Source organism: Pinus tabuliformis, chromosome 4_2 (genome assembly GCF_031772625.1).
Source record: "Pinus tabuliformis cultivar Carrire ecotype Pingquan chromosome 4_2, CPIR1, whole genome shotgun sequence".
Taxonomy (NCBI): domain Eukaryota; kingdom Viridiplantae; phylum Streptophyta; class Pinopsida; order Pinales; family Pinaceae; genus Pinus; species Pinus tabuliformis.
In genome coordinates, this window is record NC_142304.1 from 364,163,820 (window position 1) to 364,184,739 (window position 20,920).

At 41.1% G+C, this 20,920-nt stretch overlaps 1 protein-coding gene across 4 annotated transcripts in view; it reads right to left on the reverse strand.

The window, feature by feature from the left end:
- Nucleotides 1-20,920, reverse strand: part of LOC149169455 (pathogenesis-related homeodomain protein-like) — a 167,331-nt gene that overhangs the window by 120,955 nt on the left and 25,456 nt on the right. For all 4 annotated transcript variants that reach the window (XM_089428699.1, XM_089428700.1, XM_089428702.1 and 1 more), the window contains 2 exons: nucleotides 7,039-7,204; nucleotides 6,653-6,776 (listed from right to left, as the gene is read on the reverse strand). In XM_089428699.1, the coding sequence (XP_089284825.1) occupies nucleotides 6,653-6,776; nucleotides 7,039-7,204 (290 nt within the window). The remainder of the gene's footprint in view (nucleotides 1-6,652; nucleotides 6,777-7,038; nucleotides 7,205-20,920) is intronic.

Genomic DNA, 20,920 nt, shown 5'->3' on the forward strand with positions numbered 1-20,920 from the left:
CCTAGGGCAGGCACAGATGGTCCCCCGAAGTAGAGGTTGAATCTCCCGCGTGAGATATTCGTGGCTAAACAGCTGGTAGACTTGCTAAGAAGCAAAGCGTACAAGTGAGTGTTTGTTTGCAAATGTAGAAGATGGTCCAAAATGAGAGTTTATCCCTCCTTATATTCCCTTGGGCCTCCCTAGCCTCATGTGGGCCCCTCCATCTACCCATTCGATTTCCCTCCAAGCATAATGAATGTCCAAGTTCGAATTCCCCATGTGGGTGGTCCCCACATCCCACTCGCTGCTAAATAAAGTCGAATTTTCCCCAAAGTTCCTAAGTTTAAGTGTGGGGTCCTCCTCCTAAGTCAAAATTGTGCCAAAAATGTGTAGTCGCACCCTGTGACTAATGTTTGTGAGAAGAGACCTGACAATCCTTCATTTCAAATTCAAAAGCTAACCCCCACTTACACTAGAGGATAAGAGGTTCTCCACCAGTCAAGAATAAGTCATCAACATATAATTACCAAAATCAAAGGCATACCTTGGACCGTCTTGAAGTAGAGATTTGGATCAGCATTGCTTCTGGTAAAACCAAGCTTCATCAAGAAGCTATCAATGCGAGCATACTCTTAGGGCTCACTTCAATCCATAGAGAGCTTTCTTCAGTCTACACACAAGAGTTTTCCTGCCATGCACTTCAAAGCCTTGTGGTTGCTCCATATATACTTCTTCCCTGAGGAAGCCATGCAGAAAAGCAGTTTTCACATCCATTTGGTGAAAAGTTCGTCCCTGGCTAGCAGCTAGAGCCACAATAGATCAAATGGTAGTATATTGAGCAACAGGTGTAAAAATCGCATCATATTCTACTCCCTCTTTCTGAGAGAAACCTCTAGCCACAAAATCTAACACTATATTTTTCAATATTGCCATCCGCACCATGTTTAATTTTGTAAAACCATTTAGGAGTCACAATAGACTTACCTTTGGGTCTTGGAACTACTTCCCATACATCATTATGTATGATGGACTCATTTTTTCGACAATTGCATCTTTCCATACTTGACCTTTCACTGCTTCTTCAAAAGTACATGGTTTAGTCTGAATAATATTGCTCATGGCTACAATGTATCCCTGGAATCAGCATGGTTTCTTTCTTTCTCTGAAGGCTCCTCTGGAGGCAGCATGTCTATCAACATCTTGTAGAGTGTCATGAAGCCAAAATGGTCTCTTTCTAGTAGGAGGATCCAAGTGGTCCATGGGCTCCATGGGTTCATCAGCAAGATCAGGCTCAGGCTCAGGATCTTCTTGTGCATCCAAGGCATCATCTTGACTTTCAACATTAGCAGGAGGAGGAGGAGTGTCTCTTGCCTTTCCAAAATCTTTCTTACTTGAAGCTTCCATCTTGGTCCTCTTTTCCTTTGGCACATGAAAGTAGACAAGGCAGCCAAAGATCCTCAAGTGCCCAACTTCAGGCTTTTCACCAGTGAAGACTTCTTCAGGAGTCTTGTTGTTTAAGACTCGGTGTGGAGATCTATTTCGGACATAGGCAGCAGTGTTAGCAACTTCTCCCCAAAGAAATTTTGGTAACTTCTGATCATGCAACATAGCTTTGACTACTTCCATGATGGTTCTATTCTTTCTTTCAGCCACACCATTTTGTTCTGGGTTACATGGTACAGTGGTCTCTTTCCTGATTCCAGCTTGTTTGCTATAGTCAATGAAATCATTTGAAGTGAACTCTCATTCGTTGTCAGATTTGGAGATTTTGATCTAACCAGTTTTGCTTTTACTTTAAGGGAATGGTCACTTTACATGCTTTCCACTTGCACACCCTTAGAAAACTCCATCATGATCCATTATAATTTCAAGCATTCCAGAAACCATCTTTCTCACATGAGGAAATGCTTTATAGTGAAGATGAGTGAACCTTTGGTGCCACAATTCACATTGATGATTACTATCATGAATCAATGCATGGATAGGTCTTCCATTGATTTTATAAAGATCTTCAAATCATGATCGCAGAGTGAAAGCAAGTAACAATAATTATCCATATTGACTTCATTGACTACAATGATATAATTCATATTTGATCATTGCAAAAGAGGTTAGTTTAGAAAACTATCATTCCATCATTTGCAAAGTCATGATTCTTTCTTGCAATCACTATTGTCAGTAAACCCATGACCTTTCACATCAAATATAATGTGAGAGAATCAAAATCCCCCTATCTAAAGTATTTGATTTCTATCATTTATTCTTTCATAACCTTCTATGCATTATACTTATTTTCAAGACAACACTTTCTTGCACATGCATAAACAAAAGTAAAACTACTCTTTACTTTTACATGCATCAACAAGTACCAAAACCACAACTATTAAACACATGCAACACCTTAATTACTATCTGCAAAATTACTATCATGTCTATTTATTATTGGATTAGGGAGCAGGCTTTCCTGAAAAGTGATGACCTCTTTTTCCTTTCTACTTCTTGTCTTGGGAAGCAAAGGCAGTAGGTTCTCCCTCTTCATGCTTAAGAATTCTTCCTCCAAAAAAAAAATCATTCTAGCCTCTTCTTGACTACACTTTCCCAAGAGCTCATCAAATGTGAGACACTTATCATTGTTATTGATGGTAATAATAAAAGTTTCCCAAGTTGGAGAAAGACCTCCAAGCGTAATCAGCACCAACTCTTTATCAAATACAATTTCACTAGCAGTTGACAATTGATCCTTGATTTTAGATATCCTCATGAAGTATACTTGAATGGTCTCTCCTTTGTTCATCTTAATGTCCTTGAGTTGATTCTTCAAGGCAAGGATTTGACTCAAGTTGTTTACTTGATACATTCCAATCAGCTTGTCATACATTTCCTTCGATTTCTTCAATTTGGAGACATAGATGATGAGATGGTCTCCAAGAGAATCAAGGATAATCTTCTTAGCCTTGATTTCTCCCTTCTTGTATCTGGCCTTGACAGTGGCATTTGAATTTTCTGGAGGTTCTGCAACCATGCCTTCAACATATTCCAGTATATCATGTTCTTCAAGAGTAACATCCAATATTGCCTTCCATGGACCAAAAATAGGAGCATCATTCAGCATCTCATCAGTCTTGAAGTAAGAAGACATCTTTCAGTAGTAAGTCAAACAGATTTCAGCAACAAGAAGAAGGAGCACCAAGTGATATTCCAGCAGTAAATAGGAGCAGCAGCAAGTGATATTTCAACAAAAATAGGAGCAGCAACAAGTGATATTTCAGCAAAAATAGGAGCAGCACGTGATATTTCAGCAGAAAATAGAAGGAGCAACAAGTGATATTTCAGCAGCAAGTGATATTTCAACGAAAATAGGAGCAGCAAGTGATATTTCAGCAAAAATAGGAGCAGCAAGTGATATTTCAGCAGAAAATAGAAGGAGCAACAAGTGATATTTCAGCAGAAAATAGAAGGATGACAGCTCTTATCTTCTTGGGTTTGTCTTCACCAAAGCTCTGGTACCATGTTGAAATTTTGATGTTCTATGTTGTAAAAATTACTTATTCCACAACTTCTTTTTTTTGCTACAATATTAGTTAAGCAATTGTAGATAGAACATAAACCAAAAGCACAATTGAAGACAACCAAGAACAAGATAAGACACGGAGAATTTAGGTCCAATGACTAGGGCAAAATCCATAAGGGGAAAACCCAACCAGATTCTTCTTAGGGCAGGGAGGTTAGGGTAGAATCCTAACAAATCTCCTATTAAAAATCAGAAAGAGAGGGCAAATCTAATGGACATTCCAAACCCTATCCTAAATCTCTAAAAGAAAACATAAATATGTATACATGACGACAAATATGGAAATAATTGATTAGAATCAATCCCCACTCCACAATATCTCTACATCAAGGGATGGTTGCTACATCAGATGTTGATCTCCCTGCTCCTTTTTGCAGATAACTTGGTCTTGTTGGAATCTACTCCTGAGGGACTGCATAGACAGATCTACATCCAGGCTAGCTTTTGTGACCTTCGACAGTTGACAAATAACCTAAGTAAAACCAAGGTTATGTTCTTCAATGCTTCGACGAAAACTCTTATAGACATGCATTTCTGCTACTAGGGGAAGGGACCAAGGACACCAGATCATACATCTACCTGGTATAGTTCACGGGACTTCATTTTGGTATGCAACAAGCCCTCCAGCATTGGCTTAGCAAAGGGTATGGTTCCCTGGCCCTTATCGAGAGACAGTGCTTCCAGAGTCCATTGCAGGACATCTCGTCCAAACCCTACCTCATGGACGTGATTATTAAACCCGTGGTCCTCTATGGCTCTGAGATTTGGGGGCCAAGCTTAGGACAAACAAACTCGAAACATCAAACATCACTAGGAATATGAAAACAATAGATGGTTGCTACATCAGATGTTGATCTCCCTGCTCCTTTTTGCAGATAACTTGGTCTTATTTGCATCTACTCCTGAGGGCCTGTAGAGACAGATCGACGCCCTAACCATCTTTCGTGACCTTCAACAGTTGATGGTTAACCTAGGTAAAGCCAAGGTCATGATCTTCAATGCTTCGAAGAAAGCTCTTATAGACATGTATTTCTACTACTAGAGGGAAGAGATCGAGGTCACCACATCATACATCTACTTGGGAGTGCAATTCATGGGACCTCATTTTGGTATGCAACAAACCCTCCAGCATCAGCGTACCAAAGGGTATGGTTCCCTAGCCCTTATCAAGAGACAGTGCTTCCAAAGTCAGTTTTAGGACATCTCGTCTAAATTCTACCTCGTGGATGTGATTTCCTCTATGGCTCCAAGATTTGGGAGCCAAGCTTGGTACAGACAAACTGGAAACATGACTAGCAATAGCTCTACATCAAAGGATGGTTGCCTTCTACATCAGGTGTTGATCTCCCTACTCTTTTTTGCAGAGAACTTGGTCTTGTTGACATCAACTCTAGAGGGCCTGCAAAGACAAGTCAACGCCCTGGCCAGCTTTTGTGACCTTCGACTGTTGGCGGTTAACCTAGGTAAAACCAAGGTTATGATCTTCAATTCTTAAAAGAAAACTCTTATAGACATACATTCCTACTACCGGGGGGAAGAGATTTAGGTCACCACATCATACATCTACCTGCGAGTACAGTTCACGGGACCTTGTTTTGGTATGCGACAAGCCCTCCAACATCGGCTTTGCAAAGGGTATGGTTCCCTAGTACTTATCAAGAGATAGTGCTTGTAGAGTCAGTTTCAAGACATCTCATCCAAACTCTATCTCATGGATGCGATTATTAGACCCACAGCCCTCTATGGCTCCGAGGTTTGTGGTCCAAGCTTGGCACAGACAAACTAGGCCTAGATGGAGAGAGTCTAAACCTTGCTTCTCGAGTGCATCATCCAATGCAAATATACAGTCCCGCAACCCATTATTCCTACAAAGTTTGGTGCCCACTCCTTCTGCCTCAAGGTCATCTTTTGCTTGGTTTCTTTCCTCCACAAAGTCATATCTTTCAAAGATTCAGCTACCAGAAGAAACTGGTACCCCTACCTTGCACTTTGTTCCTCAGAGACCCTTGCTTCAACTCACCCCTTGGGCCGGACACAATGTTGGTTCTCAAATGTTTCTCGACTTCCCCAAACACTGACCATCACCCTAGAGCATCTTCCCACCTTCAAATTACCCCTTGCTACACTGAGCCATCATGTGCCACCCAGATAGGTACTGAATCAGTGCATCAAAGAGGACATCTACAGATTGTACATTCAGGTCACTTGGACTTCCCCCCGATGGGTCTAGGCCCGAAGATGTCTTTCTACGTTGAGCATTTCCTGGAGTTACTTGATGGCATCATAGTCCGCCCCCCACACACGCACAAACATTGGATGCACTCACTCAAGATCCCTTTGGGCCAGCTTCAAGTTGGTTCTCATCGACTTCGAGTGGAGATTGACCACCATATACCACAATCTGATAGGATCTGCCAGGTGTGTCACCTTCAAGAGCCAGAGATAGAGCAGCACCTCACTTTTAGGTGCCCCCTATACTACGAGATCAGAGGGCGCTAGCACTACTTCTATAGAGATATGGGAGGATCCCTCTCTACCTTCTTCCAATATCCTGAGCAAAGATGCCTAGCCCTCTTCATCAGAAAGATATTTAGACACAGATCTCAAATCCTACATCCCCTGCCTCACTCAGGGACAATTCAGACAATCACATCACACTTTCAAGTTGATCCAGCTGATCAAAGCAACAAGAAAAGAGCTGAGTTCTAAAGTATTTCAAATAGTAGAACAATGAGACCTCAGGTCTCCCCTCTGCGCCCCCCCCCCCCTTGGGAGGCCAACCAATATCCTCGAGACCATTGTGGAAGTGCCGAACAGCACATCAGTTCACTCACCCCCAGAACATGAAAGGCGATAATATCATGATATTTGCAACATTAATTTTAATTCCAATATAAACAGTTACCCTATAAATACCAAATGAATGCTGATGTTATTTTTTAGGTCATGCTACATTTAACTTAAGCAAAGTAACAAAGTGACTTATGACAAACAACTATTGATTCAAACATTTTGATTCCCTTGAAACTCGTTACAAATTCTGCTCGAATAGATTTAATAGCTGTGTGCATCCACTCTAAAAATAGAAGAAGAGTTGCATACTGTTTTCAGTAGCCAAAGGTGGATCCAGACATTTCTGATGGAAGCCACGATTGCAAGCTCCATCACACAATATTATGTCATTATCCGGAAGAGCATCTGTCATTTTGCATTTTGCACAAAATATCTGTCAATCAAACAAACCAAAATATGATCACCATGTTTGTTAACTTTGGTAAATGAGATATTTCTAATGCCAGTGTTGAAATGAATTGAGAAATGAGTTGCTCCAATAGGAAAAACATCTTCTGATCTTAACTTGTATGCCATATTATGAATATGCAAAAAAAAGAGAAAAAAAAAAAAAAAAAACACACTTCTACAGTAGATGCAAAGCATCAAAACTTGATATCTTGTACAAAACTAAACAATATTAAACCCCAATTTACATGTTCATGAAATACACGTCCTTCTGGATCAATAACGGCATCTGCAATAGATCCTTCCGAACTTAGAAGATCAAGCTGATGCACTGCTTCACGAATTCCAAGTTTGCATTGCAGAATCTGCTTTTCAGCTCTCTGTAACTCCTTCTCTGGTTTTATTTTCTCCCGACTGTAAAACAAATGACTCACTACATCACTACAGTAGCACCATATTAGGTAATACATAAACGATAATGCATGTATGAAGTATTATGATCACTGTGAATGTTAAAGAGGCATGAACAATCATGATATAGGTGATTGTGAAGAAGGCATATTGCAAACATGCAATTAAATTAACAACACATGTAAAAGAGAAAGAAAGGAATAAAGAATTCACATTAAGGTTCACAGAGGACTTATCATGTTTGAACAGATTGAGGGACTGCATAATATATGCCCACCGTGTGCATAAAAGTAATGTTGACAATAATAAAGAAAAGCAAGTACTTAAGGATCACAACTACCATCGCCATAATATAGCTAAAGCCATTCTAAAGCTTCCTGGAAATTACCCCAGGGCCTGGCAAATAATAATATCAATGGAACAAAAATGTTAGGATGAATATTTAGTTGGCTCTCTCGATAATCCATTGTGGGTGCTTATCAACTACTCACACCAACATCTTTCCTACCATCAAAGAAGCTCCTCTCTTGCTACAATGAAGTTGGTGATAAGGACTCATCTCAAAGATCTAGGACATGGCCTTCTACAAGTAGGTCTTAGCCAGTGCCTTGTGATAGTGCACCCATCTCAAACCTATAGGCTGCGCCCTTCTACAAGAAGGTCATAGACAGTGCCTTCTGACAAGCGCACAAAAGATGGACCATAGGGATTGACAGCAATAAACAATGTGTACCAGCTGTTTGTATGAACCCAAGGGACATTTGTACCCAACTGTATATGTTAATACTAAATTCATTTAATACACTGTTTTCTATTTGTCCTCTATGTACCTCCTCTCCTAGAAAGAAAGAGCTGTTGGGGGATGACAAATCCCTCAAATGTTTACATGATATGAAAGAGGATAGAAAACCCCCCAAAAAAATTTCAAATAGAACTGCATGTGCTTTGGTTTCACAGTATTCAACTTAGATATAAAGCTAAAGAGAGCATGTTTTGTGTCATCCAATTCTATATGTCTGCTACCATATGTATATGAAGTTTGAACTTGAAAAAAAATCGGGATGATCTAACCAAAGTATTACAAGCCAGGCAAGACAGGTTTATGTTATGATTTGAAAGGACAAGCCTAAAAAGACGACATATTGTACGTAGAAGAGGGAAACATGTACAGGTTTCACAAACAAGGGTTTCAGAAAAGAAAAAAATTCACAAAAGGGGAAAGCAGGGCACACACATTTACATTAAATATTATTAATGTATTAGTAAAAAATCAGTACATATATATACACTGTTATTAATAGCACAATAATGAGTATATTACATTATTATTGCTGATCTAGGGAGTGTGAAAATGGTTCTAAAATAGGATTAATACTTATTGGAAGGTGCACTTTAAATAAGTAGATGATATCCTTTAACTGATGTTAAAATTAATGCCCCCGCAGCATAATAAACAATTTCATAGTGGAGTTTATTTTAGTTAGGAATGGAAAAGGGGGATTTGCAGAGTTAACACACTCGCCTGCAGTATGTGACAAAGATTAGAAGGTGGAGAGAGATTCATCCTAATCAAGATGGATTTCCTTATAGGGGAAAGGTGAATCAGGATTGAGACAGTATGCCCACAGCAAAGACTCTGGAAACAGGGCAGCTAACAGACATTCAGACATTCAAAATTGACAGCAGGTTGACTAATCATCTGTCATGGACGCAGACTGAAGCTGAGTTATTAATAATGGTTTTAATTGTATTTAAGCTGGAGGAAAGACTTGAGCCAGCTCAATAGTTTTAAGCACTTCCAAAGAGAATCAGTAAATGAGCTGATAGGGGCTGCTTTATTGATCTCACATGCAAGTTGATCTCGTGATTAGATCAACCATTCACTTGTTGGTGATTAGCAGACTGATCAAACAGCTGAAGAAATGGTATGGAGCCACTAGCCCAAGATGCCAGAATGCCAACCCAAAAGTTCTCTCACATACAGACACACACACGTCTGAGATGGAGATACTATCATGGCCCATCCTTGCAGACTGCCAAATCTGCGAAGAGTAGTTTATGCAACAGACAGACAAGGAAAGAAGACAAGTAGTTTATGGAAAGCAATTTCAAACAAACTGACAATGGTAGCATGCAAGCTGTGTTGACTTTTGTATCAATTGACAGAAGAAACACTACAATTATATATCGAATGTTTTGTAACTGAAATGGTACAAGCAAGCATTGTATTCCTTTCTGTTGAATAATGCAATTTTAACTTTGCGGCAATAATCGTACATTATTCTTCTGGATGGATTGATATGGAATCATGTGCTGACACCTGTTGTACGATGACCAGAGATATTGGCAGAAGTCATATCAATCTGCAGAAGATATGATCATGGAAGACAGAGCCTCGCCTAAACATCATAGTCTTGCATGATGAGTCGAATACATCTATCATTGGTAATCATATGAGTCACTGCCCAGAACTCAATGACAGGTTCAGAAATGAATTTACACAACAGAACAATGATACATTTGGAAAAACATTGACAAGGTCTACACTGGACCCCTACTAACCATGACAGTGATTTTGTCAAACATATCACAAATATGTAATCTACAGGTTTAAACAACATATCTGAACGTAGAGATCTCATACTTATCTGAGAATCGCTAAGAAGCATTGTTCCCTTATATCATTAGCTGCATTATCATCTATTAGGTCATAGATACATTTTTCATTCATTTACAAATCAAAACATGAGGAAAGTCATACATCATCACTGTCATAATACATGCTTATAACCAGCATAATAACAACAGAAATATCAAGGATACATCAGCCATAGAATCCACATATAAACCAGTACATTTACACATAAGATACCAAGGAAAGAACCTCTTATTAATGAATGCAAAAGCCAACCCGGGATGGAACTACAACATTCCACCCGACCATAGATTGGCTGACCCAAATCTTCCTTTAGCCAATCACCCTCATGCCATATTCCAAGCATGAATGTGGGACTCAAACCAGAAGAACCAACCGGGGCATCCCGAGGCTAAACCACCTCACCCTCATCAATATAAACTGGACTTTATCTCAATCCACACCGGATCACTAGGCCAACACAATAAACATGTAATGTCAGGGTTTACCATGATTTCCACCAAATCACTAGGCCAAAACAAGCATGGATGCCACTGGATTTCTCTACTTACACCGTGAGGAATTTCCTTGTCTCCTAGTCTCTCAGGCTTTACCGCAATTCACACCGAATCACTAGGCCCTAAACCGAGACTCCACCCTCTAGGCTTTACTGTATAACCCGCCATTCACCGGCAAGGATTCCTAGGCCTAATCAAGGGCAACCACCTCTAGGCTTTACCGTATATTCCTGTTAAAATTGGCAACTTGGGGCAAACTCCACGTGGGTCACCTCATTTATGGCAGCTGATATTTTTCCTAGATTCCTCTTGTCAAAAGGTGTAGGATTGATCTAAAGATCATCCAATTCCGACAAGTATTTATGGAGATATGAATTTATTAGTAATTACTTGACAAATTGTCAAGGTCGGCCAGTAGTTAAGTGTGTGGCACTCTTGCCCAACGTTGCATATAAATAGAGGAGAGGTTGAGTCATTATCTCAACTCATCTTACCTCTCATCTCTTTCATTGTCTCTTGGGTATACGAAGGAGAGAGGACGCAGCTAGGGCAGCGTGGGAAAGAGGACGCAGCTAGGGCAGCATTGGAGGAGAACGCAGCTAGGGCAGCAAGGATGTAGGAAGGTGCAGCAAATGGTTTAGGCCTGCGTTGACCAGCACATTGCCTCCATTGACTGTGCCCTTGTGTGGGCAGCCTCTCCTAGGCTAGCCGAAGTGCTGAACAAGTCTGCGTTGACTGTTTAAGGGCACATTTACAACTGCGTTATCTGGTTAGGGCTGGCTACAGTATGTTGTAGCATGCACTGTTGTTTTGACCATCTTACCTTGATTGTTTTGGGCTTCCACTACCTCTATTGGAGACCGAGTTCTCCTAGGTTGTCTTGAAGTCATTTTGGGAGCTGATTGATCACTTTTACCATTTCTATCCAAGGGTTTCATTACTGTTGTTGTAAATCACTGATTAGTGATATTGTACTATCTCTCTCTCTCTGCTAAACTATTGAAGATAAAAGAAGATTTGATCAAAGGGTTTCCCCACATTAGGGTTTGTCCCTGGCTAGCCGCCACATCTTGTGTCTCTTGTCTTGGCTTGTTTTTTGTCGATCGTTTAATGTTCTATCCGCACTTTATTTTATGTTGTGATTGCTAATCAATGGCTAATAAAAGGTAAAAAAAATAAACTGCTCTAAGCATAGAACATACCATAATTTAACATGGTATCAGAGCTAAGGTGAAAACAAAGCCCAAGCAAGAGCAATCACCGAAGAGAAGGTTGGCAAGGCTATCTTAAAGAAATCATGGGGTCCTCAACACACTTCCTTGCTAAAGACAAATTTCGCGAGAAGTATGACTATCATGGATGGAAGATGTCTCTCGATCTAACATTAGAAGAGCAGGAAGTGTTGGACCATGTAAGAGGCAGAGTTGTTGAGCCTCCATCAAATGCATCCGCTACTGCTAGAAACAAGTGGACTAAGGAAGAAGTCAAAGTAAGGAAGATCATTCGGGACTCTATCGACAAGCTCATGGTGGCCTATGTTTCTGAGTTGAACACCTCCAAGGAAATCTACGATAGACTGGTGAGTTTATTTAAAGTTAATGATGCAAATCAAGTTTTGTTCCTTAGAAATAAGCTGAAGGAAATTAAGAAGGGCAAAGATGAGAATATGCAAGCATATTTCTTAAGGATCACCGAGATCAAGAATGATCTCCTATCTATTGGGGAAGTAGTTCCTGACAGGGAAATGACACTCACAACTCTTGGAGGACTGCCACTTGAATGGTATATATTCAGGACTACTCTTCTCAACAATAATGTAATTCTTGGATTTGAGGAATTGATGGCAAGATGCATTCAAGAAGAAACAAGGATGGAAGAGCAAAAAATGCCTGCACTTAAAGGCCATCCCTCTGCCTTTTCTTCTCGTGCTAAAAGAAGAAACAATTCCGGGGCTAAATCCAAAGGAAAGGCTGGACCGAAGGGTGGAAGAAAAGGACGATGTTACAATTGCAATAAAATGGGCCACTATGCGAGGGAGTGCCCTGATAAAAGGGACTCACACCGAGACGATGATCAAAATCACTCTCAAAGCAATCAAAGGAATGGTAGGTCAAATGGCAGAGGTAAAAGAAATGTCGGAAATCAAGGAAGAGGACAACCCTTCAAGAAGGCAAGAAACTCCAGGTATGAATCTAATGTTGTTAACAATAAGCAAGATGAATATTATCTACCAGCGGCCCTCTCTACTATTGCTCCCCCAGACTCGCTGGGAAATTGGCTTATTGATAGTGGTGCCTCAAGGCACTTCACTGGTTACAAAGAAGCTCTCTCTAATCTGATAGAGAAGGAGACCAACCTGGAAATTGTTCTTGGGGACAACTCAAAATATCTCGTGAAAGGCGTAGGGAATGTCACCCTTCAATTGAATCAGGGAAATACAATTCATTTACAAGATGTATTATATGTACTTGATCTCAAAAAGAACCTAGTGTCCATTTCGGCAATGGAAGACAAAGGCTACAAGGTGGCCTTCTTCGATGGCAAGGTACGTGTATGGAAAAAGAACTTTAAAGATGCTTTCATTCTTGGGTTTCGAGTTGATTCATTATATCAGGTCGGAGGAAGTCCGCTGGGTGTCATGTCTTGTGACACATCTCTTCAGTCCGAACTATGGCATCGAAGGTTTGCTCACCTTCATTATAAAGCTCTACCTGATGCAAGACAAATGGTGACAGGGATGCCTGAGTTCCGAGTAGAACAAGAAGGTGTATGTCTGGGATGTGCTGAAGGAAAGCTCAAAAGGGGACCATTCCCCTCAAGCCAAAGCAAGACCTCCAATATATTACAGTTGGTTCACTCAGACATATCCGGTATGATGCCTGTGAACTCCTTGGGAGGATATTTATATTACCTCACTTTTACAGATGATTATTCTCGCAAGACTTGGATATACTTCTTGAAAAAGAAGGATGAAGTGTTCTCTTGGTTTCATCACTTCAAAGCCTTGATCGAGAATCAAACCGAAAAGAAGATCAAGATCTTAAGGACTGATAATGGGACTGAATATGAATCCAATGAGTTTCATGACTTTTGCAATGAGGCTGGCATTAAGAGGGAGACTACTACACCATATACTCCTGAGCAGAATGGTGTGGCGGAAAGGAAGAATCGTACGATTGTGGAAGTTGTCCGTGCTATGCTCCATGATCAAAGACTTCCAAAGTTTCTATGGGCCGAAGCTACAAATATCGTCGTATATGTACAAAACTGATGCCCTCATCAAGCATTGGGTTCCAAGACTCCCGAAGAGATGTTCACTGGTAAGAAACCTGACATATCTCATTTTAGAATTTTTGGAAGTCCTGTATATTTTCATGTGCTGAAAGAGAAAAGGAATAAATTGGGTGCATTTGGAAAGAAAGGAACCTTCATGGACTATAGCGAAAATACTAAGGGCTATAGAATCTATGTGGTTGGTCAAAGGGAGGTCGAGATTAGCCATGATGTCACCTTTGACGAAGATATGGCTCTTAGCAAAGTTGACAATCGTCCTACTCTAAGGGGATCTAAAGAAGCTGACACCAGGGAACCAAAGGAAAAGTAAGATGAGGCGATGCCCGATGTGGAACAGGATGATTAGTTCTCCTGTGGGCCAGGATGATTAGTTCTCCGTGGCGACTGTGGAACATGATGATTAGTTCTCCTGTGGGCCAGGATGATTAGTTCCCCATGGCGACTGTGGAACAGGATGATTAGTTCTCTTGTGGGCCAGGATGATTAGTTCTCCGTGGCGATTGTGGAATAGGATGATTAGTTCTCCTATGGCGACTGTTGGACAGGATGATTCGTTCTCCTGTGGACAAGATGATTAGTTCTCCTGTCGAGGCATCCTACCCATGCAATCTGGGACTCATGGGAAGTACCTCTCATCTGATCAATGAGCAGGGAAATGGGGTTAGGGACCATAGTAGTACTATCGATGGACGCATCGTTGTATCTACCGTACTCCCTATGCTAGGATGACCTCCATTGATCTGGGATCAATGATACTGATCTGGGATCAGTGAGAGTGGTATGACACACTCTGAGACTGACTTCGGGTCAGTGGAGGATGGTATGATACATCCTTGATCATTTCTTCTTCTTCATAGTTAGAGCAGAGCAGAGCAGGGCCAAGCTGTGCAGGGTAGTGCATTTGATGGTTGGGATAGTAGCGACGGTCAGACAGATTGCAGATGGAGTTCTCCCTAGTTGAGAGGGAGTGTTAAAATTGGCAACTAGGGCCAAACTCCACGTGGGTCACCTCATTTATGGCAGCTAATATTTTTCCTAGATTCCTCTTGTCAAGAGGTGTGGGATTGATCTAAAGATCATCCAATTCCGACAAGTATTTATGGAGATATGAATTTATTAGTAATTAGCTGACAAATTGTCAAGGTCGCCCAGCAGTTAAGTGTGTGGTACTCTTGCCCAGCGTTAGATATAAATAGAGGAGAGGTTGAGTCATTATCTCAACTCATCTTACCTCTCATCTCTTCCATTGTCTCTTGGGTATACAAAGGAGAGAGGATGTAGCTAGGGCAATGTGGGAAAGAGGACGCAGCTAGGGCAACATTGGAGGAGGACACAGCTAGGGCAGCAAGGACGCAGGAAGGTGCAGCGAATGTTTTAGGCCTGCGTTGACCAGCACATTGCCTCCATTGACTGCGGCCTTGTGTGGGCAGCCTCTCCTAGGCTAGACGAAGTGCTGAACAGGTCTGCGTTGACTGTTTAAGGGCACATTTATGATTGCGTTATCTGGTTAGGGCTAGCTGCAGTATGTTGTAGCATGCACTGTTGTTTTGACCGTCTTACCTTGATTGTTTTGGGTTGCCACTACCTCTATTGGAGACCGAGTTCTCCTAGGTTGTCTTGAAGTCATTTTGGGAGCTGATTGATCACTTTTACTATTGTTGTCCAAGGGCTTCATCACTGCTGTTGTAAATCACTGATTAGTGATATTGTACTATCTCTCTCTCTACTAAACTATTGAATATAAAAGAAGATTTGATCAAAGGGTTTCCCCACATTGGGGTTTGTCCCTGGCTAGCCGCCACATCTTGTGTCTCTTGTCTTGGCTTGTTTTCTGTCGGTAGTTTAATGTTCTATCTGCACTTTACTTTACATTGTGATTGCTAATCAGTGGCTAATAAAGAGTAAAAGAAGTAAATTGCTCTAAGCATAGAACATACCATAATTTAACAATTCTGCCATTAACCGGTCGAAGATTCCTAGGCCCACTCAGGCACACAATACATGGCTTTACCGCAACCCCACAGTCCGGTTCAAGAGTCACTAGGCCAGTGGTTTTACCACAATCCACATTCCAGTTCAGGGATCACTACACCATGTGTTCTTCCTTTCGGAGATCCACCTCACTCAACTTCGAATCCATCCGGCAATCCAGCTCAACCAAAACATGAGAACCCCATCACACCATGGCTATCCAGAAAAGGCAAGGCTACCCTGAAAACATTGTCACACCTGGGAAAACCCATGCCATGATAGCAAAGAACCACATGCAATACCATGCATGCCAAATCTATCAAGAAAATCACACATGCATATCGATACCTACAAAGAATCCTGATGTAGCTGCTTGATCCTGCTCTTCCTTGCTTGCTCCTTCCTTCCTCTTGTCTTCTTTGCCTTTCTTGATCCAATGCAAAAGTGCTCCAAGAAACTCTAAGTGTCCAAGAGTGAGAGAGAGAGAGAGAGAGAGAATAATGAGAGAGCTCCACAACTGAACTGAAAAAAGGTACCAATTGATCCTTAGAAGCCTTTTTATCAATTAGGCAGCAGGCCTCTATTTTCTTCATTTTTCATTATTTTCCTTCATTTTCCTCTTCACATGCAACCTGTGACCTTTCACCTTCCTTTCTCCTAATTTCCATTATTTTCATAAATAAAATGTCAATTAATGCCACTTTGGCTTTCCAAAGCCTTAGCCATTGCCTTTGCCAATTTCGTTAGCCATAATAAACCAATGAACACCCACACTAGGATGTTTTGCCCAACATTCAGCGTGGAATAAGTGTCCTATCAACCGTGGTTATTATTTTGCCTTTATTAACTTTTATTACATGGAATTTTCACCAGGGCTGTTACGGAACCCTCCCCCTTGGGGGACACCATCCTCAGTGTTCAACCACACATATACCTCAGCAAAGCCGTTGAAAAGAAAACGTACTGCCCATGGAACTTTATAACATAGCTCGATGCAGTATTTACAATGATTACCCTGCTGAAAAGCAAACCAACATGACAACATAACAACTATAATGACATGACACTCATATCGCTTATTGGAGCTTTATAACTTAGCTCATGGCGATATTTACATCCACATACATATGTACATATATCAAAACATCACCCAAACATATGCCAAAACATATACCAAAACGACCTTGCCTCAACCAGCAAACAATGAAGGATACATAGCCCACATCTGATCCGCCATCTCCCATGTAGCTTCATCGGGCCCAAAGTGCTTCCACTGCACTTTAACCTGCTCGATTGCTTGGTTCTGGAGCATGAGCACCTTTCTCTACAACATACATTGAGATTCCAACTGGAATTCTCTATCTGGCTCCAACTACAATACAAACCAATCAATCACATGATCAACATATTTAACATACTTCTTAAGCAATGGCACATGGAAAACATCATGGACTTTCACTGTCAGAGGCAATGCAAGTCGACAGCCTATTGGTCCGATCCTCTCCATAATCCTGAAAGATCCACAAAACCGGAGTGTCAGTTTGGCACATGATCCAATCCGCAAGGAGCTTTTCTTCAGTTTGATGCACAAGTACACCTGTTCCCCAACCTGGAACTCCTTGAACAACCTATTCTAATCTGCATAGCTCTTTTGCCTATCATGTGTTGCTTTCAAATTCTTCTTGATTACCTGCATTTCCCGCTCCATGTCTGCCAACATGCCTGGTCCAATCAACACCCGTTAACTGGATAACTCCAACTGATGGGAGTATTACAACTCCACCCATACAATGCCTCAAACGGACTCATCTTCAAAGATTCCTGATACACATTGTTGTAAGCGAACTCTGCCAGTGGAAGATATTCTTCCCACTTTCATTCTTGATGCATCACGTACATCCTCAACATGTCCTCCAATATCCTATTGACCCTCTCTGTCTGTCCATCTATTTGTGGATGATGAGTTGTACTAAAGGCCAACTCTATATGCCCAAACCTGCAAACAACTCCTTCCAAAAATTGAAAGTGAACTTTGCATCCCTGTTTGATATAATCTTCTTTGGAACACCATGCAACCTGACCATATCTCTGATGAACACCTTGCCATGTCACTAGTTGAATACGTAGTCTTCATTGGAATGAAGTGCGCAACCTTTGTCAACCTGTCCACAACAACCATGATGGAATCGTGTTGTCTAGATGTCTTGGGCAAATTTGTTTGAAATCCATGGAAATGGCCTCCCATTTCCACTCTGGAATCGCAATCGGCTGTAACAGTCCACCTAGATGCTTACACTCTGCCTTCACCTGCTAACAATCCAAGCACCTAGCCACAAACTCTGCTACATCCTTCTTCAGATTCGGCCAATAATAAAACTTCTTCACTACGGTCAATGTCTTATGATAGCCTGGGTGACCTAAATATGGTTTCGCATGAAACTCCCTCAAGATCACCTTCTTGAGCTCATTGTTGTCACATATATCCTGTCTCTAAACCTGACCAATCCATTTGCTGTAAGACAATAGTCCACATCCTGTGCACCTATACTTGTACCTGTACCACTAACTGTACCTGTACACTGTTGTAACCTGTGCATAAGCTCTCTATACCTACCATCCTGTTGACCTGCCTGTAATATCTACTCCCATAAGTCTGTCCCATAGGAGCTCATAGTTGCTATATGATTCACCTGTATCCGCCTGCTAAGACCATTTGCAACCTGTTCTCTTTTCCCTTGATGTACCTAATCTCGAAGTCAAACTCATTGATCGTGACCAACCATCTAGCTTGTCTGGCGTTCAGATTCAGTTGGTCAAATAGATACCTCAATCCACTGTGATCACTCATCAATACAAACCTTCTGCCAAGAAGATAGTGCCTCCACATCTTCAATGCATGTATGATCGCTGCTAGCTCAAGATCATGCGTCAGATAGTTCTGCTCGTGCTCATTCAGTTTCTGTGACTCATAGCACACTACATGTCCTTCCTGCATAAGGACTCCACCAAGTCCTCTCTTGCAAGCATTTGTACATACTACAAATTCTTTGTTCGAATCTACAGTCTTTAACATTGGAACATGTGTCAACCACTGCTTAAGCTGCTTAAAACTAGCCTCACACTCCTCTGTCCATTCAAACTTCTTACCTTTCCTTTGCCATGATGTAATAGGATAAGCAATCTGGGAGAAGTTCATGATGAACCTCCTATAATAACCTGCTAACCCCATGAAGGATCTCACCTCATCCACATTTCTAGGAGTTTCCCACTCCATGATAGCTCTTATCTTCTCTGGATCCATTGTTATGCCCTCCTTGGAGACAACATGTCCCAAGTAATGTACCTCAGTCTGAAAGAAACTACACTTGTTGAGCTTAGCATACAACTGATGCTCTCTCAACAATCTCAACACTGTTGCTAAATGCTCAGCATGCTCTTCTTCATTTTTAGAATATACCAATATGTCATCAATGAACACAATAACAAACTTGTCCAAATACAGATGCAACACACTATTCATCAAGCACATAAAGGTAGTTGGAGCATTAGTCAAACCAAATGGAACTACAACAAACTCATAATGCCCATACCTGGTCCGAAAAGTTGTCTTGTAAATGTCCTCTTTAATGCATATCTGATGATATCTGGATCTCAAATCAATCTTCGAGAACACTGCTGCTCCCTTCAGCGAATCAAACAAGTCGTCAATTGTCGGCAACGAATACCTGTTCTTGATGGTCAATATGTTCAACTGTCTAAAGTCAATGCATACCCTGAGAGTACCATCCTTCTTCTTCTCAAACAATATCGGTGCACCCCAAGGTGATACACTTGGCCTAATGTATCCTTTGTCAAGCATCTCATTCAGCTGCAACTTTAACTCTACCAACTCAAGTGTGTTCATCCTATAAAATGCTTTTGATGTTGGATCTGCCTCTGGCACCAACTCAATAGAAAAGTCTACTTCCCTGTGAGGTGGCAACTCTGAAATATCTGCAGGAAATACATCCTGAAACTGTTGTAGAACTGGGTACCTTCTCAAAACATCTGCATCCTCAACTTCCTTACCTTTGTCACTAGAAATGTGCATTGCAAATAACATACACCCTTTCCCGCGACTACGCTTGGCCTGCATAGTTGTCACCATTCTAACTAATGTTGTTTTTGTCTTACCCCGCAAGACTCTTTGTTCCCTATTGTCATCCAAGCACTCAATGTCTTTGTCATAACAATCCACCTTGGTTCTATGAAGGTACAACCAATCCATGCCCAACAACAAATTGTACGATCCCAACGGCAATACATTCAAATGTGTTGAAGTAAACATACCATTCAAATCAAATGTACAAACTCTTACCCAGTGATGAACTCACATCTTTGTACCTGTAGCCAACTGCACTAACCAAGATTCTACATGCACTTCTTTATTCAAACCACACTTGTCCACAAAGTCAAGAATAACATAACTATAATTAGATCCAGGTTCAATCAAAATAGAAACAACTTGATCACAAAGCTTACCGTCCATCTCAATGATAAATGCCTGATGGTCTGCCTGTTTATTGTTCAGCGTTGCATAGATATAAGGAATGCTCTTACCAACATCCCCAATAGTCTGCGCCTCCTGTGCACTATATATCTGAGGCCTACCACCTTGATTTTGTGGACAATCTCTCTTAAGGTGTTCCTTACCGCACATCCAATACTCCAACTATCCAATACCATCACCTCTATGTTGTTGTTGTGGTCCATGTCCCTGTCTAGCTGCATTGAACTTCTTTTGTGGTACCAAATTTTCTTTCTCTTCTGCATTCTGAGGCCTTGTTCTTTTCGATTGTTATTTACCCTTACCTTTATCCTTATCCTTCCCTTTCCATCATTGTTGAGATTCGTTCTTACGCTTTGACTATTCATAGCAATGTTTCAATTTTCCAATAATCCACTCAAGTGACCAAGGCTCATCATACTCAATCCGATCTCTGAATGCTAACGGCGAACCACTGACAAATCGTTGAATTTTAGCCTTCTCATCTTTAAGATATGGTACATTCCTCAATAGCTCCAGGAACTTAGTCGTGTACTCTTCATCTATTATCGATCCCATCTTTAGCTCATAGAATTCTTTGGCCTTACTGTCGTAATACCTTTCTGACAAGTACTTCTTCCTAAAAAGCCCCTTGAACTCATGCCAACTCAAGTCCTCCGTCCTGATGTCTCTGACCCGCTTCACATCTTCATACCAGATACTTGCTTTACCTTCCACGCTGAAGATAGCAATTTTGGCCTTCATGTTTTCTGTGT